This window comes from Gigantopelta aegis, chromosome 7 (genome assembly GCF_016097555.1).
Source record: "Gigantopelta aegis isolate Gae_Host chromosome 7, Gae_host_genome, whole genome shotgun sequence".
Taxonomy (NCBI): domain Eukaryota; kingdom Metazoa; phylum Mollusca; class Gastropoda; order Neomphalida; family Peltospiridae; genus Gigantopelta; species Gigantopelta aegis.
In genome coordinates this window covers 25,614,345-25,640,074 of record NC_054705.1, presented here as the reverse complement: position 1 = coordinate 25,640,074, position 25,730 = coordinate 25,614,345, and the positions used below count along the sequence as shown (strand labels likewise).

The window sequence follows — 25,730 nt, the reverse complement described above, 5'->3', positions numbered from 1 at the left end:
TGCGTGATTAAATAAAACATTTTCTTTCTTCAACACTGTCAAGAGACAAAACCCACAGCTTCCACACACTATAAAGCAGTAAAGGCCTTTTATATATGCATTTCCCCCCCAGACAGGACAAATACATACATGTACCACAGCCTTTGATGGGGCACTGGTTGGGATGGGAAAAAATCAAGACCATAGAGGGCGATCGATTGTGTCACCCAGCACATTGGATATCAAACATTTCTTAATTTTGACATATAGTCCGAGAGGAAACCCGCTACATTTTTCCATTAGTAGCAAGGGATCTTGTGTATGCACCACCCCAAAGACAGGATAGCATGTACCACAGCTTTTGATATCTAAAGCAAATTTTAAAAAAAGTCTACATTTCTTGTCAGTTTCATAGAACCAAAAGATGTTTTTCCTGTCTCGACCAGTGCCTCACACCTTGTACCTCAAAGGCTGTGGTAGGTGTATGTATACTAGCCAAAACAAGTTAAGGACCACATGGACACTGCATCAGAGGGGTAGCCCATTCGCTGCGACAGTGGCAATGTTTGAAATAAGATTTGTCCAATGGCAGCAAGGGATCTTTTATATGCACCATCACAGACAGGACAGCACATACCACAGCCTTTGATATACCAGTCATGGTGCATTGGTTAGAGCGAGAAATTGATGGAAAGGAGAATATAAAAGATTGCTAGCCGAAGGAAGGAGTAATCAGTGTGTTTAAAATGTTCCGCGGTATCATTTAACTTGTAATCACTTTCATTTCATAAAACAAACAAAATTGTGAATCGTTTCTTAATAATTTTATTGTACAAATATATTATCAAAAATAATTATCATGTATTTAAAAACAATAAAAATTTAACAGAGATGAGCCTACTGAATCAATTATGCTTTAAAAATGAACTTTTTTTTTTTTTTTTACAAAACAGTCTCTTCACGTTTCAAAATTATTATTTTGGTTCACCGCCAACAATCTGTGACTCGATACCACATTCATCATTTCCTCGGAGTATTTTGAAGAATCCTGCAAAGAAATAAGATATTAACTTTATGTAATCAAATGGTAAACGTTGCTTCATTCTACATTCAAACACAACTTGTTTTCAAACATAGTCTAAACTATATCAAATCTGTGTTAAACTGCCACATCAAATATATACTCTTCAAAAAAAGTAGGGGAACCTGAAATATTAATGTTAATAACAACTATTAGACCAAACATACGTTTTGACCACAGACATCCTAGTAAAGAATGTTCAGGTCTGTTTATCAACACATCTGTTGATGATACAGCTGTTATTGTTTTGTTTTTAGTCATTTTTATTGTTTGAATTTGCGATTTACTGATAAAAAACCCGTCAACTTTCAAATTTCACTTCTGACCCCAATCGTCCTTCAAGATCTTTAGTGGTCATAAAACCTACTGTAATACTGAACTACTGGTTGTAATATTTGTCCAATTAATTCACTATTATCAAATAACCATTCCCCACAGCTAATATACCTTACAATTTTGGTAATTCTAAATTCTTATTAGAGTTCCCCTACTTTTTTTGAAGAGTATATTTTAAAAATTTGCTTTGTAAAGTGGACGTTCAGAAATTACTGATTAGTTTCTTCAGACGTTTAAAAAGAGATGTCCATCTGAGCGAGTTATGGTAACAGTATATGACATGTTTCTTATATTTTCACACTACCCGCTCTGGTATAGCAATTTTGTGTTAAATCGTGTGCATTTAAAAAAAATCTGCTTTTTGACAAAATCTCCTACTTTTTCAACTCACACCTGCTTTCTCTTGACTAAATTTAACAGGATGAATCATTCATGGATAGTTGGCTATGTTCGGACATATGAAGAAAGTATATATTTATAGATGAAAATATATGCATAAACCCAAAGATGCTGGTAAAACACTTTTCACTGTTTTTGGCAAAATCTTATGTCAATTTGTAAGCAAGTCATTTTTATTTTTTTACATTTTATTGTTTGGGGGTGGGGGTGTTGACTTATAAGCAAGATTGACTAATATACAGTACCTTTATCGCCCCAGTCACTGTTCCAGGAGTTGGCCACGAGCCAGTACTTTGTTCCAGCTTCAACACCATACCCCATCATTTTAACAGCATGGCCACCGAGAGCTTCCCCAGACGTGTGCTTGTAAACACCTGACAGAACAGCAAACTTCATTAAACTACCATTTATAAAAGCTAACAACATCCTGTTATCTGAACATGCTGAACGCCGAGTCCAGCCAGTTTTGTCTTGGTGAATATACATGTATGTAATGACACAAGTTTGTTTTGTCTTGGTGAACATACATGTATGTAATGACACAAGTTTGTTTTGTCTCGGTGGACATACATGTATGTAATGACACAAGTTTGTTTTGTCTCGGTGGACATACATGTATGTAATGACACAAGTTTGTTTTGTCTCGGTGAACATACATGTATGTAATGACACAAGTTTGTTTTGTCTCGGTGGACATACATGTATGTAATAACACAAGTTTGTTTTGTCTCGGTGGACATACATGTATGTAATAACACAAGTTTGTTTTGTCTCGGTGGACATACATGTATGTAATAACACAAGTTTGTTTTGTCTCGGTGAACATACATGTATGTAATTTGTTTTGTCTCGGTGAACATACATGTATGTAATAACACAAGTTTTTGTTTTACATGTATGTAATAACACAAGTTTGTTTTGTCTCGGTGAACATACATGTATGTAATGACACAAGTTTGTTTTGTCTCGGTGAACATACATGTATGTAATGACACAAGTTTGTTTTGTCTCGGTGAACATACATGTATGTAATGACACAAGTTTGTTTTGTCTCGGTGGACATACATGTATGTAATGACACAAGTTTGTTTTGTCTCGGTGGACATACATGTATGTAATGACACAAGTTTGTTTTGTCTCGGTGGACATACATGTATGTAATGACACAAGTTTGTTTTGTCTCGGTGGACATACATGTATGTAATGACACAAGTTTGTTTTGTCTCGGTGAACATACATGTATGTAATAACACAAGTTTGTTTTGTCTCGGTGAACATACATGTATGTAATAACACAAGTTTGTTTTGTCTCGGTGAACATACACGTATGTAATAACACAAGTTTGTTTTGTCTTGATGAACATACATGTATGTAATAACACAAGTTTGTTTTGTTTAACAACACCACTGAAACACATCCATTAATTAATCATCGCCTATTGGATGTCAAACATTTGGTCATTCTGCTCGTAGTCACCAGAGGAAACCCACTACATTTTTTCTAATGAAGCAAGGGATCTTTTATATGCACTTTCCCACAGACAGGAAAGCACATACCACACCCTTTGTCCAGTTTTGGTGCACTGGTTGGATTGAGAAAAAAACCAATTAGCTGAAAAGATCCACCGAGGTGGTTTGAACCTGCGATGCAAGCACCTCAAGCGAGTATTCAACTGACAGGTAAATCCTGCCCGTATGTAATAACAAATTCATTAAACCATAAAAACATCTGAAAATTATTTCATCAGCTTTCATGTTGGCCTATGCCTTTGAATCACCACAGTTTACAATCTACACAGCATGCATCCCTGGTGTTCACTAGTATCAAACTTGTATCGTTAGTGAAGAATCATACAATTTGGGAAAACTGAAGAAAACTTCAAAAATGCTTCATAAATGAAGTGTGCATCTCAGTGATATAAATAAGCAAAAAATCCACCGGACAAATACATCTAGAAATCTATTTGTCCACCAATATTTTCTCTTGTCCAAATAAACTGATGTTTTATTCAAATACCAGAATGATGATTGTGATTGGTCAAAATGAAACTGCACAGAAATGTTTTTACTTGTCCACTGGACAACCACTGAGGCACATTTTGCTTGTCCGAATAGATTTTCACTTGTCGGGACAAACGGACAATGCTTATTTTGAACACTGCATCTGAGCTGACATTATATGCAAAATTATTTTTAAAAAATTGCACATATGCAGGCATCGAAATAAGTCGAGAACAGTCGTTCAGGTTACCAGGAGGTTACGACATGCAAGAAAAGAACGGTAGTTTCGTTTCTGAATGTAAACCAGGCAATGCATTCCGGACTTCCGACCAGCCTCAGTGGCGTAGTGGTTAGGCCATCGGTGTACAGGCTGGTAGGTACTGGGTTCGGATCCCAGTCGAGGCATGGGATTTTTAATCCAGATACCGACTCCAAACCCTGAGTGAGTGCTCCGCAAGGCTCAATGGGTAGGTGTAAACCACTTGCACCGACCAGTGATTCATAACTGGTTCAACAAAGGCCATGGTTTGTGCTATCCTGCCTGTGGGAAGCGCAAATAAAAGATCCCTTGCTGCTAATCGGAAAGAGTAGCCCATGTAGTAGCGACAGCGGGTTTCCTCTAAAAAATCTGTGTGGTCCTTAACCATATGTCTGATGCCATATAACCGTAAATAAAATGTGTTGAGTGCGTCGTTAAATAAAATATTTCTTTCTTTCTTTCTTTCCGGACTTCTGCGTTTCATTTTCTCGTAAGGAATTGCATCAATGTTCGCGCGCACTTGTGCAATAGACCTCTTTCACACTCCACTGCGCATGTACCCGTTGCGGGGTAACTCGAGGACGCAAACTGCGACCTCATGCAAAAATAGACCTGTGGACAAGTTGGGGGGCATAGATAATGGGAGGCCATGCAATAGAATGCCATGATTAATTATTCTATCAGTAGGGAACCCGAAACTTCTGTTGACATCCAACAAGACTTATTGGAGACATTTATGAATTATTGCTTATCACAAAATAAAAAATATTTTGTTGTTAATGCCCGACAAACCATCGGTTCGGATTCATAAGCAATAAATATCGGATATGGGCTAAAATAATATTAATGTGTGCGTGCATGTATGTATGCAGATATTTACTGTATTTAACATAATTTAAATATTTATAAAGCATAATACAGATAAATACATTCAGGATTCTTGTCGGGATTTCTTTTCACCAAGTTTAAAATATTGTTCAGTATTTGGAATAAAATTAAATGATACATATGAAAGTTGAGCTATGGTATATAAAACATTAGAATCAGGCTCATAGGAATGATATCTGGAGTTGGGGGAGGGGGCACAATCTGTAGTGAAGGGACACAGTCTAGTTGTTGGGGTGGGGGGGGGCATAGATGCCAACCTTTACTGATCAACACCTGTAAGACTGTGGAAAAAAATCCATAAGAAATCCATAAACGAGCTGCAAAAGGACAGGGAACTGATGATTTTAAATTCAAGGCAACATAAAAATGAAAATTGAGACTATTAACAAGTACAATTTTGATTAGTGCACATATATCCATGAGGTGGCACCTCTCGTCCAAAATAATTACGACAACATGGCTGTTTTCTGATACACGAAAGGACAACGAAAATCATGAAGGATCACGAAGGATGGCTTACTTAGATGATAACGAGTCATGTAAAAATAATAATGAAAAAAATAATAAAACCTAAAAATGCGTGTTATCCGTAAGGAATTTGTCCTACCCCCGTAAGACTGTCAAATGCTAAAAAATCCGTAAGTCTTACGGGTGATCCGTAATAGTTGACATGTAGGGGGGGGGGGGGGGGGGACACGAGGACAAATACCATATTTTAAACCGGGTTTATAAAAGTGGGGCTATAGACACACACCCCTCCGACTTCTTGATTGCTACCGACCTGAAAATGGTCAGAAATATAACTGTATTGCATATACAACTATTTAAATTCGAAACAAGATTATTTAACCAAAGAAAGATGTAAGTTTTATTTATAACAGATTAGACTAGCCGACAGCTTCATAATATAGCTACAAACTCAGGATGGTCTCTTTATTATAAACTCATGAGGGTTTATTATGCGCAGTCATAAGGTACTTCATTTGAATGTTTGAAGCAAACATATTAAGTACCATGTCAGGCCCATAGCCGGGGGGGGGGGGGGGGAGAGAAGGGAATCATCCGATTCACCCATGCAGGACTGAGAGTTCCGCTCAAATGAAAACAAACAAAATCGGATTTTACATATAAAAGTCCTTGTCCCCAAATGACCTGGATAACGTAACAAGAACGTCTGTCTGAGGTTCCATTTGCTGAAAGTTCGATCCTCCTCAGTGGGCCCGTTTGATTATTTACCGTCCCAACCAATGATCCATCAAAGGACGTCGTGTATGCTATCCTTTTTGTGGGATGTGAGAAGTATGCCATATATCATTTATTATAAATACATTGGTACGACTGAAAACAAACGGTTTCATGCCCAGGCCATTTTACATGCATTCCATAACTTAATGCAACTTGTTAACGTATATTTCGCAACAAAAGTTTGTGTATTATTCTTGAGTGTAACCGGCGTCATCTCAATGTTTGACAAGGGGTTCTATATATATATATATATATGTATACACATCTCAGCAAAAGTTAAGCATCCCCTGATTGAAACTGAAATAACAATCGATGTAATGTTTCATTATGGATAAAACATGTTCTCGGTGAAATGTACTTGTTCAGCTCGTGCAATGCGAACGTGTATATTGGTATCGGTATTGCACATGCGTATTACGTGGGCCATGAATCAGGGAACCACCAGTATCACAAACAGTCAGTTTGTTGCCAGTGTTGTTTCTTGCAGATATGTGGGTGGTATCATTAGTAAAAAGGCTATGGCTAGACGCAGATTGACAGAGAATCAGAAATGGCAAATTATAGGGATGACAAATGCAGGACTATCGTACGAAAACAGGCAGTGACAGGTCGGGTTATAGACTGGCCTAGGTCAGGCCGACCTAAGAAAACAAGTAATAAAGAAAATCATGCCTTAGTTGACTTACAAGACAAAGACCCTTCACCAACGCAACCATCCTCCGTGAACTATGGAGACCATATAACTGGATATCCACCAGCATGGTCAGAAGAAGGATCCATGCTGCTGGAAGGAGGTCATGGCGACCTATCACCAGATCTCTGCTGACTCCAAGACACATACATGAACGTCTTCTGTGGTGTAATGCCAGAGCGGCATGGAACATCAGAACATGGCGCAGGGTTCACTGCCACTGGTCAGATGAAAGCTGATTCCTGTAGAAAGCGATTGATGGCAGAACGCGAATATGGAGACCCAGAGGAACTGCATTTGACCAGCACAACATCCAGGAGGCAGTTCCCTTTGGTGGAGGGTCCGTCATGGTGTGGGGGGTGTGTGGGGGGGGGGGGGGGGCTGTTCCTACAATTGTAAGCTGGACCTGGTAGTTTTCCATGGAAACCTCAATGGACAGATTTATTAAACAGACACTTTGGATACCAAAGTTATTCCACATTTTGATAACCATGCACTTGCCACGCGTCCCATATTCATGGATGATAATGCCAGGCCATACAGAGTGCAGGCAGTGCTCCAACATTTGCAGAGAAATGCCATTGAGCAGATGCCATGGCCAGCGAGGAGTCCTGTCAAACATTTGTGGGATATTTTGGGTCGCAGAGTGAAAGCCATGGAACCCCCAGTGCAGAATCTCCAGGAACTAGCCCAAACACTCCATGAACAATGGCACAGGATCCCACAGTTGACAATCAGACGACTTGTCGGTAGTATGAGAAGACGTGTGCAGAATGTCGTCAGTGCGAGAGGATGATACACCAGATACTGAAGATGTGGCATGTTACTGGAAGTGAGTCTGATGCTATACTTTCGAACAGATTTGACCTGTGAACTTTTTCTCAATGTCATACTTGTTTTGGTTGTGTATACCTCTGATTTACATGTTTTAATGAATTGCCAATACACACATCAATATTTCACCATTTTTGTTTCTTTGTGGTCTTTTAATACTGAGCAGTGAATATTACACCATGAACAATTCAATAGTTGTGGATAATATATGCATTAGAAACATAATCCACACTTGAAACATACACATATTAGAAAAAAGTGGTGGTGCTTAACTTTTGCTGATATATATATATATCTGGGGACCCCACCCCCGCCCCACCCCCACCCCCTCACCCCACCACCATCTATGGCTCCACGCCTTCGGCGCTTGCATTTGATGAGTATCATTGACATGAAATTTCGATCTCTCCCCCCCCCCCCTCCCACTAATGAAGCTGGCTACGGGACTGAAGTTATATACACTATCATAAGTTAGACAAAACATCAAATTAGGATCATATCGGGTTGCATGAGTCTACCACTCTGGAAAAGTTGCTGAACTTTATGTTATGTATAATCATGTATGTTATAAAAACGTGTGATACTTGCATACCATATCGATATAGAGGACTTCGCCCTATGCTTGTACATGTGTATCAAAGTGCTGATGGTATCGCTAACGATCTCAACCAATGTTCTCAGGTACAAAATACAAAATAGTAACCAAACACTATTGTACATACAGATATATGTTTACTTAAACTGATCTTCATGTAAAGAAGAAGATGTCATCTTCTAAATTCTTCAAAACAAACAACGCAAACAGCATGTCAATTTTTACTTCCGTGTTTACATGTGATGTCAAACTTTGAGCCGTGTTTACTCAGTTTCTGATGTCATGCTAAGATGTAGGTTTTCGCGTGTGAATCAGATATTATTTCAAGTGAAGTTGTATGTATCTGATATAAATGATAGTGAAAATAAAATAAAATAAAATAAAATAATAAATAAAATAAGATAAATAAATAAGTAAATAAATAAATACATAAATAAATAATTTGTGGTTAGACATGTAACATTGATTAGTAGTTGTACGACTGTCTTTTTTTTAATGAAACGATAAGGGGAAAATAGAAATGTGATAAACATTAACTTAGACGAAGTCTCTGGAGCCACCTGTCAAGGGTATTTTAACAACACAAAATTAAAAGACTCATACAATAAAATTAACTTTAGTGGAATGTGTTTTTTACTTTTAACAATTAGAATTATAGTTTAATACTCATGTGGATTTCCAGTGATGTTTAATACTCCACATGTATCAGTATTTAAAATTCAATAAAATATGCCTCCCCTTCCCCATAATTTTATTGTATGAATCTTTTAATTTTGCGTTGTTAATACCCTTGACAGGCGGCTCCAGAGACTTCATCTAAGTTAATGTTTCACTGTTTTTGGTCTTAAACCATTCCGATGTAAACTTTAGTAGGTCGTTTTTCGCAGCCATTTTAACATCTTATACAAAATATGTACGTTAGTCGCTAGAGATTTACAGCTCCTTCGAAGCTACTCACAACGCTCATGACAACTGTCGATCATGCCCCCCAATTTGTATATAGCCTCGATACCATCCAATTCGGCAAGGGACGGTACTCTTCGTGCACATGCGCAATGGGAATGTGAAAGAGGTCTATTATAGTCATTCCACGTTAAAGCAGCGTCCACTAGATGAATTTACTTCCACGTTTCGTTATCTCGTATGAAATTGCACCGATGTTCATGCGCACTTGTGCAACTGCAAGCAATTTCGGCAATCCGCGTTAAAGCAGCGCCCACTAGATAAATAAGTAGTAGTAACAGGAATTCAATTCTAACTTTCATATAGTTGTGGTAACCTATAGGTTACCAGGCTATATTTTGTGGTAACCTGTAAATGGGTTACCAGACACAATGCTTATTTCGATGCCTGCATATGACAACACATATACAGCAAGATGCACGTAAATTGTGATGGTGTATTTATCTATTCAATATAGTGACTAAATGACTGATGTTAGCAGTCAGTATGGATTTACTCGATGTGTACCACTGTATACATGTATATGCTAATATAGGATCATTTACGGTATCTTTTAAAGTTGCCTCTCTGTTTCACAACAGGTGAGATAGAATGTTCATTGTTACCTGACTTGTATGTGAGAAAATCCTTGTAGACGGTGAAAGCTGCTTCCACTGGTCCATTGGTGAACAACTCGGTCATAATATCAGACTCGCCCCGAACTCCATACGGTCGTTTACCTGAATATAAAACACATTGTTATACCAGTGGGGTAAAATAGAAGGCAGTTCATACATGTACACTCTTACAGGATTTTCAATAAATATGTTTCTCCCCAACCACCATACGGTTGTTTGCCTGAATATACAATTGACTGTCCAGTTGCTAGTCTGAGCGTTATTACAACTCAATTCTCATCGTATAACCCATTAATTGTTACACTGAGTGCACCCGTTGTAAGTCAGAAGTTGCGGAAATTACAATGCAACCAACTTCGTCATAACAGTTGACAGTCTAATCCTAGTATTATACTATGAGGTAAAAATAGAAGACAGTTCATACACTATTACAGGATTTTCAATTATTTTTCTGCAACCATATTACAATGTTTTGATTCGAATTTTATCAAGTCTTACTGTATCCTCCCCCACCTCCCACTCCCTCCCTAGTGACTACCTAGTGACTGTGGGTCTCACCATAGTGTTTGTCATCTTCAAGTCTTGTATCCCTCCCCACCTCCCACGTGACTGTGGGTCTCATCATAGTGTTTATCATGTTCAAAGGTCTTGTTGTATCCCCCCCACCTCTCACTCCCTCCCTAGTAACTGTGGGTCTCACCATAGTGTTTATCATGTTCAAAGGTCTTGTTGTATCCCCCCACCTCTCACTCCCTCCCTAGTGACTGTGGGTCTCACCATAGTGTTTGTCATGTTCAAAGGTCTTGTTGTATCCCCCCACCTCTCCCTCCCTAGTGACTGTGGGTCTCACCATAGTGTTTGTCATATTTAAAGGTCTTGTTGTATCCCCCCCCACCTCCCACTCCCTCCCTAGTGACTGTGGGTCTCACCATAGTGTTTGTCATATTTAAAGGTCTTGTTGTATCCCCCCCCCCCCCACCTCCCACTCCCTCCCTAGTGACTGTGGGTCTCACCATAGTGTTTGTCATGTTCAAAGGTCTGGTTGTATCCCCACCCCCACCTCCCACTCCCTCCCATGTGACTGAGGGTCTCACCATAGTGTTTGTCATGTTCAAAGGTCTTGTATCCCCCCACCTCCCACTCCCTCCCTAGTGACTGTGGGTCTCACCATAGTGTTTGTCATGTTCAAAGGTCTTGTATCCCCCCACCTCCCACTCCCTCCCTAGTGACTGTGGGTCTCACCATAGTGTTTGTCATGTTCAAAGGTCTTGTATCCCCCACCTCCCACTCCCTCCCTAGTGACTGTGGGTCTCACCATAGTGTTTGTCATGTTCAAAGGCCTTGTATCCCCCACCTCCCACTCCCTCCCTAGTGACTGTGGGTCTCACCATAGTGTTTGTCATGTTCGAAGGTCTTGTTGTAATCCCCCACCTCCCACTCCCTCCCTAGTGACTGTGGGTCTCACCATAGTGTTTGTCATGTTCAAAGGTCTTGTTGTATCCGGGCTCACACTTGTGTGAACATGATGGTGTTTTGGCATCTCCTGAGCACGGTGGCTTCGTCCCAGGAACGTGGTGATCACACTGGGGAAGAACGTACGGCTGACAGCCCTATCACGAGAAAAACGTTTTCATGAAGTTTTATAATAACAGCCCAGACATTAACCAACCAGTTATCAGATTTTAAAGGGCCTATCCTGAGTTTGTTGACATTTTAAAAGGTTTTCGGCAAACAAAATATTTGTACATTATTAGGATTACAATTTACTAATGTTTTCTTAGAATATGAATATTTCTATGTACAATGTATTTCAGGACATCTCAATATCAATTTTTTGTGTGATATAATTTTCTACATATCAATTTAGTATTGTTTCCAGTTACCAAATGAAATTTGATAAAAGTCAGGCAAATGCTTTTCAAAATGTATTTCTTTATATAATGCTTTGTATTTAAAACATGTTACGGTAGACAGAGGTTTTTTTTAAAACCCAGGAAAAGCAGGATAATGTAATCAACTGCACAATAGCTGTAGTCAATGAGTCTTCATTTCACTTAAAGTACCCACTGATACAAGGAATAATACTGATATAGTGAGTCGGACATAAAGATAAATCGGATCAATAAAGTGGCTTAAATTCAAACAAAACTGACAGAACTGTACGTATACAAATACTTGAAACATAAATACCATGTTCATCCAAACAATCTATTTAGTGTCGTTATGTGGTCCTTTTAGGACACTGAACGGTTTCTGGATCACCAGTTGAGACAAAGAAGGAAGGAAATGTTTTATTTAATGACGCACTCAACACATTGTATTTACGGTTATATGGCATCAGACATATGGTTAAGGACCACACAGGTATTGAGAGAAGAAACCCGCTGTCGCCACTTCATGGGCTACTCTTTTCGATTAGCAGCAAGGGATCTTTTATATGCACCATCCCACAGACAGGATAGTACATACCACGGCCTTCGTTACACCAGTTGTGGAGCACTGGCTAGAACGAGTTGAGACAAAGAAACAAAACTTTAAAAAATTTATTTTGTCTCGAATTCCAAACTGCCACTACATATATAGACTGCATTATTGTAACACTGGAATAATGACAAATCACAGAGGTTCTAAAACTAATGTTTATAGATGTAGTTTATTTATTCTTTAATTCTTGTTACAATATAAAATCCAAGCAATACAGCTTGGGCTGTTGCTCATTCCAGCCAGTGCACCACGACTGGTATATCACAGGCTGTGGTATGTGCTATCCTGCATGTATTTATAGGATGGCACATATAAAAGATCCCTTGCTACCGATGGAAAAATTAATCAGGTTTCTTCTCTAAGACTATATGTCAAAATTACCAAATTAATGTTTGACATCCATTACGGCATTAGCCAATGATTAATAAATCAATGTGCTCTAGTGATGTCGTTAAACAAAACAAACTTTATTTCGGATCTGATGTCACCATGGCATAACGACATTCTTTTTGCAGTCTAGTTTTTACAATACAAAACAATACAACTGTGATCGCATTATAAAGTAATTATTTCTCTACATTGTAATAGTCACTTCTACTCCACTTTCGACAAGGGTATTTTGAAAAATATATTTCAAGTAAAGCAACTGCATTTATTGTGTTCAGTTGTAGTAATACATTACTATGGTGATGTATGGAGCATCCAAACTGCATAGTTACATTGATCACATGTTGCACAAATTTAAGATGTGTACAAATTGTTTATCATGACAAATATATCTTTGGTCTCGAGTGAAAATTGGGTAGTACATACATAAACCAAATCGGTAAATAATTTCCTGTAAATTTCTGTGGATCGTATAACATGTCTAAACTTACTGATGAATGAAAACATTGAACAAATAAAAGTAAAATTCTGGTCATAGCAAAGAACCAATCAAACATCATTATTCTTAAGCCAGTCGGGGCGGGACGTATCCAAGTGGTAAATCGCTCGCCTGATGTGCGATCGGTCTAGAATCGATCCCCACTGGTGGGTCCATTAGGCTATTTATCATCCCAGCCAGTGCACCACGACTGGTATTTCAAAGGCTGTGGTATGTGCCATCCTGTCTGTGGGATGGTGCATATAAAAGATCCATTGCTACTAATGGGGGAAAATGTAGCGTGTTTCCTGTTTAAGATTACATGTCAAAATTACCAAATGTTTGACATCCAATAGCTGATGATTAATAAATAAATGTGCTCTAGTGGTGTCTTTAAACAACACAACCTTTAACTTTTCTTAAGCCAGTCAATCAGAGGCTTTAGAATCAATCTGCACCATGTACAATTGTAAAACAATTTATCCCAGACATTTACCTCAAATAGGTAATAAATTGAATGAATGAATGAATGAATGTTTAACAACACCCCAGCATGAAAAATACATCGGCTATTGGGTGTCAAACTATGGTAAATGCAAAAATAATGTGAGGGTAATAAAATGAAATCCGAGATTCAAGATAACCGTAACACAAGCCTACACAAATCCTGTATATATACATGTAGGTTTAAAAATAAAATAAAATACAGGACATTGTTAGAATTAGCAACCATGATGCTTTCACATACAGACATAAGAGCATGGCTTTCAGTTTTTCAGGTGTGTTGTGGAGATCCTCTCATTTACTGTGTCACTGGTGGATGTCACGCATGGCTTCTACAATTTTATAAAAAATCCACTAGCAATGGCCCATGGATGGGATCAGTGATTTAAAAAATGTACTAGCAATGGCCCATGGATGGGATCAGTGATTTAAAAAATCCACTAGCAATGGCCCATGGATGGGATCAGTGATTTAAAAAATCCACTAGCAATGGCCCATGGATGGGATCAGTGATTTAAAAAATGTACTAGCCATGTTTATAAATTCACTAGCCCTACTTTAATAAATACAATCAGATACAGGTATGTCACTCAAAGAGGGAGATAGAGCTTAAAAACCCTTCGATTTGGGTAGGTGGATGGGACAGAAACGTCATATTTACAAAACAGGTATAAATGCAGCATTTAACACCTTTGGTTTATACTAGCCATCGGGCATGATGATAGTAGTTATTTATTAGCCCAACATTGAATATCACTAGCCATGGGAGTGGTGATACCATAATCTAGAAGCTGTGTTATGTAAGTGTTCCAAGCCACTGGACACGTTTTAAGTCTTACCTGTTTGCTTCCATACTGGCCACCAGTGACAAGACCAACATTTTCATAGTATTCCCAGGCAGCCCTGGGATATCCTCCATTGCATCTAAAAACAGCAGGTCATATTTTACTTCCTATCTCAAACCCTAAGACGTACTTAAGTAGGCGTGTCAAGAAATATGTGGACAGAGAGGAAGGGGGGAGAGAGAGAGAGAGAGAGAGAGAGAGAGAGAGAGAGAGAGAGAGAGAGAGAGAGAGAGAGAGAGAGAGAGAGAGAGAGAGAGACACACAGACAGACAGACAAACAGAGAGGACAGAGAGAGAGAGAGGTGGGAGGGAGAAAGACAGACAGACACAGATTGAAGATAAAGAAAGAGAAATACAGAGTGAACTGTACAGGTTTTGGAAGTAAGCCTCTCACCCCATTCCACAGGTGTGACAACAAGTCATCATCTGTTCAGCAGACAGGTGTGCGTTCTTCTGGCCACCAGATGCAATACAGATTCTGTCACTCATTGCTTCCACCGCACCAAACGCCTGAAGCAGAAAGAACCAATTTCTAGATCACTTTTCTACCAGTAATATAATTACAGGATTTATTAACACATGCAGCATTAGGTTTTATCAAAAAGCCATACATGAAATTGGTTTGTGTTTTTACTAATCCATGTTTGTGTATTATAAATATCTGTACCCAGCATGATCCACAGTTTGCTTGATCTCGCACTTCGTTGAGAGATGGGCAGTGGGGCCACTTGGTCCTGGGGTCGAAGTTCTCGGGAAGATCCTGGACATCAAAGAACTCCTTCCTGGGCAGCTGCCGACTGAACTTCTCCGAGCCTTCCAGGACTCCACACAGAGACTTGTAGAAGCTCAATGGAGTGTTGGCTGGCATGTGATGGAAATTATGTCCAGCCTGGCAAAAACACAGAATGAAGAAGTGTGTTTTTAGTTTTTAAATGCACCTTATCTGAACATAAACTATATCTAGAGCTTTTTGATGTTTTTGTTGTTGTTATTTTGTTTTGAAGTTTATAAGCGTTATGTGGCATATGACACACATCATTTCCAACCAGGCAAAAAAAAACAAAAAAAACATTTACAATTAAAAGTAACATTATTTCAACATAAATAAGTTTGGGTTTTTTCGTCTTGTTCTTTATTTATTTTTTTTTATTTTTTTTTTTTTTTACCTGTATGCAAACTTAGCTGAAACAAAATTTCCAACCAGGCATAAAAAAAAAAAACATTTTTAATTAAAAATTTTTTTTTTTTTTTTTTTTTTTTTTTTTTTTTTTTTTTTTCCTCTTTGAAAACTTGGTTGAAACAAAAAAGTTTGTTCTATTGTGGCAAGTATACAAAACTATTTCCCACTAACCACACCCCTTATAATGAATTGTGGAAAAGGGCTATCAAAATGAACGTATGACTACCACACAAGCTAGCTAGGTAGCTACTCTTCGTTTTGACTAGCCAATCTTTAAACATGTGCACACCTTCCACGTTGTCTTTAGCCCATTAACATGGTTGATGATGTCATCAAAGTTTAGTTTCTTGTTTTCATATCTTTGCCTTGGAACAGCAAATGCTGTGACAAACAACACACAGGATACCAACAGGATCTTCATGACTAAACCTGTACATGAAGAGAGAGAAAAGTAATTATATATATTAGTAACAGAAAAAACACCAGGGCCCGTGCTTATAAAACTTAAAGTCTAGACTTTAACGTAATGCTATTTGAATGGCGTTGCCATGATGTTAAAGTCTAGACTTTAAGGTTTATAAGCACGGGGCCAGGTTCAAAATAATACTAATATATGTGTTGTTTTATGCAGGGTTGTGAAAATAAGAACATCAAAGTTTATAAATTTTGTTATTTCAAGCTTAACTGATATATGGGTCTCATAATTTGAAATATTATGGGAAACACTGCCTCGTGTTCATCACAACTGATTGGAATCTGGTTCTGTAATCACAGAAATCATCGATTATGTTACATAATAATGGCCAACAGACTTTCAGTTATGTGCTTCTGCTTTTTCACTGAAAATATGCTACTGAAACAAATATTTCTGAGAAATCAGTAGGCCCGAGAACGAGAACGTTAAAAGAATTTCTGTTCTAATTAATACAAAATATAATTTACACCACAGAGATGTTATGTGGTCTTGACCTGGCAGGAAGGGGGGGGGGGAAGAGAGTTCGAATATGAACCTAGCATTTCCCCTGGATACCTATATGACTAGCCTAATATTGCACTGTAAAAAGTTTTACTCTCAGCAGGGGAAGGTGGGTGAGGGTGTCATTTGAACTTTCCATACCAGCCTATGGCTGTGTAGGATTACACCAAAATATTACTACTTTTGTAACAATATTTTTAGTTTTTATTGTGGCTTTGTCAGTTTGTGTATATAGGTACTGTTATTAATGAGATTAATGTTATTGCTATTATTGCAATCATAAACATGACTAATAGTGAAAGCATAAGAGAGTCGGGTCTACATCCAATGATCTATTAATCATATTCTATCTGTGGGATGGTGCATATAAAAGATCATTTGCTACTAATGGTAAAATGTAGCGGGTTTCCTCCTTATCGCTATGATAAAACTACCAAATATATGACATCCAATAGCCAACGATTAATGAATTAATGTGCTCTAGTGGTGTTGTTAAAGGAAGGGACAATTAAGGCATTTGAACTGGTATGCATATTCAACGATATATAATGCACATTATTGCTTAATATCATCAAGAATAATCGTATAGTTAATTAATAAAATGGTTAAATGTGACGGCTATTATATATAACGGCCGCAGCCATTTTGTACCATCTCAGTGAGTAAGCCCTCTGGCGAGCTGGTGGTTACGTAATACTTAACACGTCACGTCAGGAATGAGCCTTAGAACTAGAAAAAAACAATCTACCTGGTTTTTGCAGGATAATAAATAGTCATATACTAAAACGCAAAAGAAACGCAGGTTCTCATTAAATTGGATATAAAATATTAAAAAAACAAAACGAAATGAAGATTTCAACATTTATTTTGGAGCTACACCAATTCGGCACACATTGGTGTTGGAAATGTTTGATTGAATTCCTTTTTGGCTATTGTTTCATGTCATAAAGTAGGGTGGGGGTCCATGTTAAAAATGTGAAAGAGACGACCTGTAGCATTGTCAAAGTCAGTATCGCGTGTGACCACCCTGGGCATTCAAACAGGCAGTGCAACGTCTCCTCATTGAGTTGACAAGCCGTTGAAAGAATGCCTGAGGGAGTGAGTTCCATTCATGGACCAATGCTGCCTCCAGCGCCTGCATATTCTGAGGTTGTCCGCGAGCCTGAAGGCGACGTCCGATTTCATCCCAGACGTGTTCGATAGGCGCCATGTCCGGTGATAAGGCTGGCCACGGCAACGTTGGGATGTTGTGCTGAGCCAGCAACGCCTGTGTTGCCCTGGCAGTGTGCGGCCTGGCATTGTCTTGCTGCAGCAAGCGCACACGTGGGTGAGCGGCAAAGAAGGGAACGACGTGATTGTTGATGACGTCATTTTGGTACACGGCGGCATTAACGCGTTGTCTGAACACATGAAGTTGTGTTCTGTGGTTGAATGAGAACCCACCCCACACCATCACACTACCCCCGCCCCATCGGTCGGCCTGCAGAACGCAGCAGTCGGAGTAACGTTCATGTCGACGTCGCCATACTCGGATTCGGCCATCAGCGTTGGAAACATTGTAACGGCTCTCATCAGTAAACAGAACTTGTTGCCACTGGCCACGTCGCCATCTTTGATGTTGTTGCGCCCACTGTTGACGTTGTTGGCGGTGCCGAGGGGTCAATATTGGTCCCACATAAGGACGGCGGTTACGGAGTCCTGCTGCCCTCAGACGGCGTCGGACGGTATCGGCGGACACTGGACCACGTGGACCACGCACCTGGTGAGCGGTGTTAGCTGCTGGCAGCATCCGATTCCTAAGGTGGGTCACCCGGATGTACCGGTCTAGGGCTGCGGTTGTCACCCTCGGGCGGCCGGTGCGTGGTCGATCGTTCACAGATCCAGTGATTTGGTGACGTTGAGAAAGGCGTGCGATTGTCGAAACATGACATCCCAATTGTCTGGCTACAGCAGTACGGGTCTGTCCGGCTTGCAACATCCCGATGGCCATCCCTCGCTGGAGTTGCGTCAGTCGCGGCATTTTTAAAATGTGATTCTGTTGTCTGTCACTACTCAAATTGAATTTATGCGATTAAATCCAGGTGTGTAGGCTTTATAAGCATTTCAATGAGTGTGTTTGCACTGGATTCATGATACGGATGATCCAGCATGTGCAAACAACGTGTTTTGAGAATTCGTGACGTCACACAGGTAATGAAATTGACACGCAGGTGGGACTGCGGTGTGGGTGTGTGCCATGTCCTTTAACACAGTTGAGGTTCAATTCCACCAAAGATACTGCTTTACAAAGTGCAATTCTTTCGCATTTTCAGGACCTGCGTTTCTTTTGCGTTTTAGTATACATTGCAATGTTCTGTAATATAACACATCCCAGTAAGCCAACACAAAAACTAAACAAAATGGGTGCCCCCAGTTAGCAGGAATAATCATGTTTTTTTATTAACTCTAAAATTACGCGGTTTTCATTTGTTAAAGTGTCAGTATGTGTTGGTGGTCCGGGTATGCATCTTTCTAACACATAAAGCTCTTGTTTGAGTTTACTCTACATTTAAACAAAACAAACCTTTTTATTGTTGATTGTCAGGCACTTGTCGTGTTATCGTATGAGACGCCCCTGGAAGATGAAATGGCTGAGTCACAAAATATGTATGTTGGCGAACTCAGAATTCTGCTGTCCGAAGTTTACCAAATCTTAGCTGAATGTGGCTGCTGTCGGGTTTCTTTCTGTAGTGTGTGTATTAGTAATTAATATCTGGATTTTGTTTAATCAAGGAACTCGAAAATTATCAATTTAAATATATTTGACATCATACAGAGGATTGTTGTGGTATTAGAGCGGGAATCTTTGACTACTCTTTGACTGTAATGAGATTGTATAACTGTCCAAATGTCAGTGTAGCTCTCTTACAGTCAGAGTACTTGGACTATTACAGTAGTTGCTAGCATTTTTTAACTGACTAGAAATAACATTCATCAAGATTTTGAAAACAAAATGTTTCCTAAACTTAGGACAATCCCTTTAACAGAAATATTACTAAGTAATTTTAAGTCACCTTCCCTGCACTAATCTAGTCGAAAGATTATAATACTGATGGAAGGACTTTCAACAAACACACCTCCCTTATCAAAAAAAGAGAAAAAAAATTTAATGTATAAATACAGGTAATAAAATTTAACACTGTGGTAGGACTTTCCTTTGACATGGTCACTTGATGCGCGGTCGGTTTGGGATTGATCCCCGTCGGTGGGCCCATTAGGCTATTTCTCGTCACAGCCAGTGCACCACGACTGGTATACCAAAGGCCGTGGTATGTGCTATATCCAGTCTGTTGGATGGTGCATATAAAAGATCCCTTGCTGCTAATGGAAAAATGTTGCAGGATTTCTCTCTAGGACTGTAAAAAATTACCATATGTTTGACATCCAATAGCAAATGATTAATAAATCAATGTGCTCTAGTGGTGTCGTTAAGAACATTATAAATACTTATCATAAATAGAGTTAGGGTGACAATGCCAAAGGAAAGTCCTACCAGTGTTCATTTTTATTACCTGTATTTATACATTAACTTTTTTTCTTCTTTTTTCCTTTTTTCTGTGGAGGGAGGTGTATTTGTTGTTTTTGGGGACTGTTGTTGAGGTGGGTGGATTGTTGGTTTTGTTTTTGTCGCTGGGTTTTTGTTGTTTTTTTTTAAGGGGGGTGTGTGGTACGTGGGTGTACAAACAGTTGCTAGTCACTTCGTACCATGGTCATTTCATACATATAGTCATTTTTAACCTTATTTGGTTGTTTCGTACCCTGGTCAGTTCGTACCATTGCAAAAAGTCATTTCGTACCTTGGTCATTTCGTGCCATTGCAAAACGTCATTTCGTACCCTAGTCATTTCGTACCATAACTGAAAGTCATATCGTACCATGGTATAACAATTTATAACAATCACCCCGGTAATATCTTTTACAAAATAACATTAAATTACAAATTTGTGGTTAATTTAAGGGATATTTTATCAGCAAAAGACTAAAAATTATTGCCACTTTGTATAAACATTAGCGATTGGCTAATTTGGCAATCAGTAAGGTAGTTAATGTTTTAATGGCTGTTATTGTTTATTTCTTAAACAAATAAGATGCAAATAAGCATGAAAAGAAGACCTAATAAATAAATAATATTTTGTTGGTCCATTATATTGTTTTGTTGTTTTTGATTAATTATCTGGAGCCATTTCACACAAAATCGAAGTTGGCAGTTAGTAGTAAATACCATATACAGCAGGTAAAATAGAAATAACAGTTGACAGGTATTATGGGTATCAATAACGATATGCTGCACAATAACATGTTCTGGTTTTCAAACTGTCAAAATAAAGTTTTAAAACAAAACCCACTGCTTTTATGCTATAGTCAATTCGTTTTCTATATACTGGAATGAAATGACTAGGGTAGGAAATGACTTTTCACAATGGTACGAAATGACTAGGGTACGAAATGACTTTGGTACGAAATGACTTTTTGCAATGGTACAAAATGACTTTGGTACGAAATGACTTTTTGCAATGGTACGAAATGACCAAGGTACGAAATGACTAGGGTACGAAATGACCAGGCAGCATGGTACGAAATGACTTGGGTACGAAGTGACTATGGTTCGTACAAACAACAACAAAACAAGTCATGGTATAATTTCGCGTTAATGGGGAAAAAATCAAAAGGTTAATCAACTTTATGCCGTGTTCAGGTTACATGAGCATAAATAAAACGAATAAGGAAGTAATTCAAGTATTTATTTGAAGAAATTACCAAACTTTCATTTCAAAAACGACCATCTTTTGGAAATAAAAATAAACATTTGTTATGGGAGGACGGGAGGAACTCTTGACGAGTTAACCACACTAACGGTCAATATACAAATTAACACGTACCTTTCCTTGGCCGACAGCTTCTAGGACAATGTCAATCAGATAAATTTTGTATTATATTTTACATTGTAGATCACGAGACTGACCCTGCGTGTGTCATGTGATAAGTTCATGTGATAGTACACGTGCTAATCTATAGTCCATACAACAGGAAACGCCGTTTCTCATACTATGAAATTTACTACAAGTTATTTATTTCTAACAGAGCTGTCAACCTGTGGCAATTCTCTGGTGTGAGAAAATTAGAAGTCAGGGTCCAGGTACTGCAGGCTCTTAGTCGGGTCATGGGTGAAGTTTTTTGTTGTTTGTTTAAGTCCAATATGGAAATCGAGCGAGCGCACGTTTTACACATAGGTACTTGATGACAGGATAATAAACCATTTCCAAATGACACTAGTACATGATACGGTGGTTGCTGCATTGAGTTAGTCACTGTGATTAAAAGCCCAATGTCCGATAAACATACAGTACTTTTCTTTCTTTTTTCTTTTTTTTTAACAGCATTTTGGTTCGCGTTTTATTCCCGGCCATGACGAAATGAGGATTTTACCCCGCCCATAATGCAAATTTTAAAACACGAAACAACATGAGAAAAAAGTTTAAAAAAAAAGTAAACAAATACTTTTACAGCTTAATTTGTATCATATGCTTCTAGAAAAATACCTTATGACTTTGATATAATCAGGTATTAAAAACACTTCATCAGGACCATATTATTATATATTCGACTTTGAAAATGTAAGTTCTTTAATTACTTTGTATAATATCTACATTTGACATTTTTTTGCAACTTCATAAACCAGTTCAGAGATTTAAAATGTTTAATTAATTAAACATAAATTATTTCAAGTCAGTTTTCAAATTTATATTTTTGCGTTCAGTGTTGGGAAAACGCTTGTTAAGCCTTGTAACAATATAGGCTACGTGTTAGTGCAATATTTTCAGGGGTTTGTATGTAGGCTAGTGCGTGCTAAGAGGGTTTTTTGAGGGGTATATTGTGGTATATTGACAATATTTACATTATCCTGTCATCACGTGCCTATGGTTTTACTAGGCTAATTAATACGGTTAATGTTAAACCACACAAGTCGGTCATAGGTAGATTCCACGAGTGATTGTTGGTATTGAACCGGGGGTAGGTTCCATATGCTGTATTATTATTAATAGGTAACAAGTTCAGAGACCTGCATAATCAGCATATAATTCCATTCAGCTCTAAAATATAAACCACAACTATAAAATATTTTTATTTTTAGAAAAAGCGTGATATTATAGTAACGTCACGTGAGAATGTGACGTTCGTTACAAATACGTGAGACTCACGCCAAATGCGCGAGTTGACAGGTATGTTCTAAGCCGATTGATTTGTAAATTGCTCACAAACATTGTTTTAAAAAAAAAAATTTTTTTTATTTCGGAAATTATATTCCAAATCACTTTTACTTTTCTTGTTACGTTTAACAAAAAACGATGGGACGGACTATAGTAGTAGTAACCATGTCACAGCAAATATTTGGTACTAAGAAAGATTATTCGTTTTGTTTAACGACACCAGTAGAGCAATGTATAAGTATTGACTCAGTACCATGGTCATTTATAAATAAAGCACTAGATATGTTTAACTTTAAAACTTCTATTAAAGATTGGATCAAAACGTTATATAACAATTCTCTATCTCCGGTAATACAAAGTGTTTTTTGTTGTTGTCGTTGTTGTTTGTTGTTGTCGTTGTTGTTTGTTGGACCTATTTCATTTAGAAAGGGGATACAGATAAGGGGATCCACATATATGTTTATTATTCTGGTAATACAAAGTGTTTTTTGTTGTTGTCGTTGTTGTTTGTTGGACCTATTTCATTTAGAAAGGGGATACAGATAAGGGGATCCACATATATGTTTATTATTCTGGCAATTCTTGTTAAAAATTGTACATCAATTGAAGGTTTAACTATAAATGGAGAAGACTATTTATATCCCAAATATGCGGATGGACGAGTCCCATCATAGTACACTAACAGTTCTAGATGACTATGCTTATATTTCTGGCTTAAAACTAAATTATTAAAAATCAAGCGCTAAATGCAGTAAAACGTTTTCTAAAGATGTTTTTCACCATGCTACATGGAAAGTAGACTGGAGGGCAACTGAATTTAAACTAATTACAATTAAATTCGCAGTCATGTTAGAACAAATATATAAACTCAGTTATGACCCTAAACTATTGGATACAAAAGTTAATTAAAAAAAATTATGTTCAGTGAACCCCCCCCCCCAACTGTTTTAACACCCCCCCCCCAACAGTTTTAAAAACCTTAGTAGCCCAATACCGAAGTTAACACACCTTTTTATGTCATTACCAAACCCAAACTAAAAAATAATACATTATTTGTTTAATTTATTTGTCAGATAAAACAGAAGAGATAAAGCTAACTTTAATAACACAAGACTACAAAAATAGGGGTATAAAAATTATAAATATAGATAATTTCATTATAGCTTTAAAATGTGCATGGGTTCGAAAGTTGTTTTCAGAAAACTCAAAATGGATAACCCTATTTAAATCAGTTAAGGTATATCGACAAAGGATCTAATCTTATATGGGGATAATTGTATTATTCGTAAAACATTGCATAGGAAAAATATGTTTTGGAAAGATACTCTGGTAAGTTGGGTAGAAATACAACAAAAACAGTCTGAATAATGTGGAAAACATAATTGGAACAAATATATAGCAGAATAGTAAAATATTAAGATTATAAACCCCTATATTGGTAAAGGCATTATTTTTATAAACAATCTATTAGAAGAAAAAACGGATTTATATATATATTATATGTATATATTAAATATATATATATATATATATGTATATGTATATATCTACATGTATATATACTCTTCAAAAGAAGAAACGCAAAACCACATTGTCGTAACATTTGGAGAATTGATTTAATTATTGAATGGTGAGTCCGATAATTACCAAATGTTGCAGGATTGTTCGCAATTCACTCTAGTCCATTGTGAGTAAGTGATAGGACACACCACCAAGGTCAAGGTCATCTGGAGTCAATACCGGGTGTGGCCTCCGCGTGTGTTGACAACTGCCTGCCCATTGAAGCAACCAGAGTACGGATGACGTCCCGGGGGATGGTGGCCCACTCGGCCTGCAAGGCTGCTGCCAGCTCGGGCAGGGTCTGGGGTTGTGGTTGTCGCTGTCGGAGGCGTCGGTCCAACTCGTCCCATAGATGCTCAATTGGGTTCAAATCCGGTGATATCGATGGCCAAGGAAGGACATTAATGTTGTTGTTCTGTAGGAAAGCCGTTGTGAGACGTGCTGTGTGAGGCCTGGCGTTGTCATGTTGGAACACTGCGTTGGCGTTGGCCATAACTGGAACGATGTGTGGCCGGAGGATCTGGTCAATGTAGCCCTGTGCATTCAGGTTGCCCTGCACGTGGACCAGGTCAGTTCTGCCAGTGTGTGAGATGGCTGCCCACACCATGACACTACCCCCGCCGAATCTGTCCACTTCCTGCACGCAGTTTGCCGCATAACGTTCACCACGACGCCTATACACGCGACATCTTCCATCATGACGTCGGAGCAGAAATCGGGACTCGTCACTGAACCACACCTGTCTCCATCGCAGTTGAGGCCATTGTCGATGAATCTGGCACCACTGCAGTCAGAGTCGACGGTGTTGTGGTGTTAAGATGACACCTCGAACTGGACGTCTGGCACGAATTCCTACCTCACGTAGGCGGTTCCGTACGGTCTGGTCGGATATCCTGCGCAAACCTGGTATTGCTGCGGCTGTGGAGGTGGCACTAGTCAATCGTTCCCGAAGGTGGCGTACCCGGATGTAGCGGTCCTGCCGGGGGTAGTGACCCGTGGTCGACCGGATCTAGGGAGGTCACGTGTTGATCCATGTTGCTGGTAACGGTCCCACAGTCTGGAGATGGTGCTTGGGGACACATGGAATGCCCTGGCAACGGCCGTTCTGGATTCGCCTGCGTCTAGTCGGCCGATGGCATTGTTTCTCTGCGGTTCACCGAGACGTGGCATGTCCTGGATT

General features: G+C 38.6%; 1 protein-coding gene across 1 annotated transcript; it reads right to left on the bottom strand.

Moving 5' to 3' along the window:
• Positions 1 to 788: 788 nt before the first annotated feature.
• LOC121377457 (cathepsin B-like) lies at positions 789 to 21,766 on the bottom strand. Its single transcript, XM_041505449.1, has 10 exons — positions 21,662 to 21,766; positions 19,306 to 19,356; positions 16,056 to 16,195; positions 15,254 to 15,475; positions 14,981 to 15,096; positions 14,581 to 14,665; positions 11,354 to 11,498; positions 9,877 to 9,990; positions 2,041 to 2,169; positions 789 to 1,027 (listed from the first exon to the last, which is right to left on the bottom strand). The coding sequence occupies exons 3-10, from the start codon at positions 16,185 to 16,187 to the stop codon at positions 954 to 956; spliced, it is 1,017 nt and encodes a 338-aa protein (XP_041361383.1). The 5' UTR covers positions 16,188 to 16,195; positions 19,306 to 19,356; positions 21,662 to 21,766; the 3' UTR covers positions 789 to 953.
• Positions 21,767 to 25,730: the final 3,964 nt, after the last annotated feature.

Bases quoted from the DNA above. Each gene is read 5' to 3' on its own strand.
- LOC121377457 (XM_041505449.1), bottom strand. From the start codon at position 16,187: ATGAAGATCCTGTTGGTATCCTGTGTGTTGTTTGTCACAGCATTTGCT. The intron at 15,476-16,055 runs GTGTGCACATGT...TGTTTTTGCCAG, and splicing joins GGCTAAAGACAACGTGGAAG to GCTGGACATAATTTCCATCA. The intron at 2,170-9,876 runs GTAACAATGAAC...CTGTTCTGTCAG, and splicing joins TTTTCTCACATACAAGTCAG to GTGTTTACAAGCACACGTCT.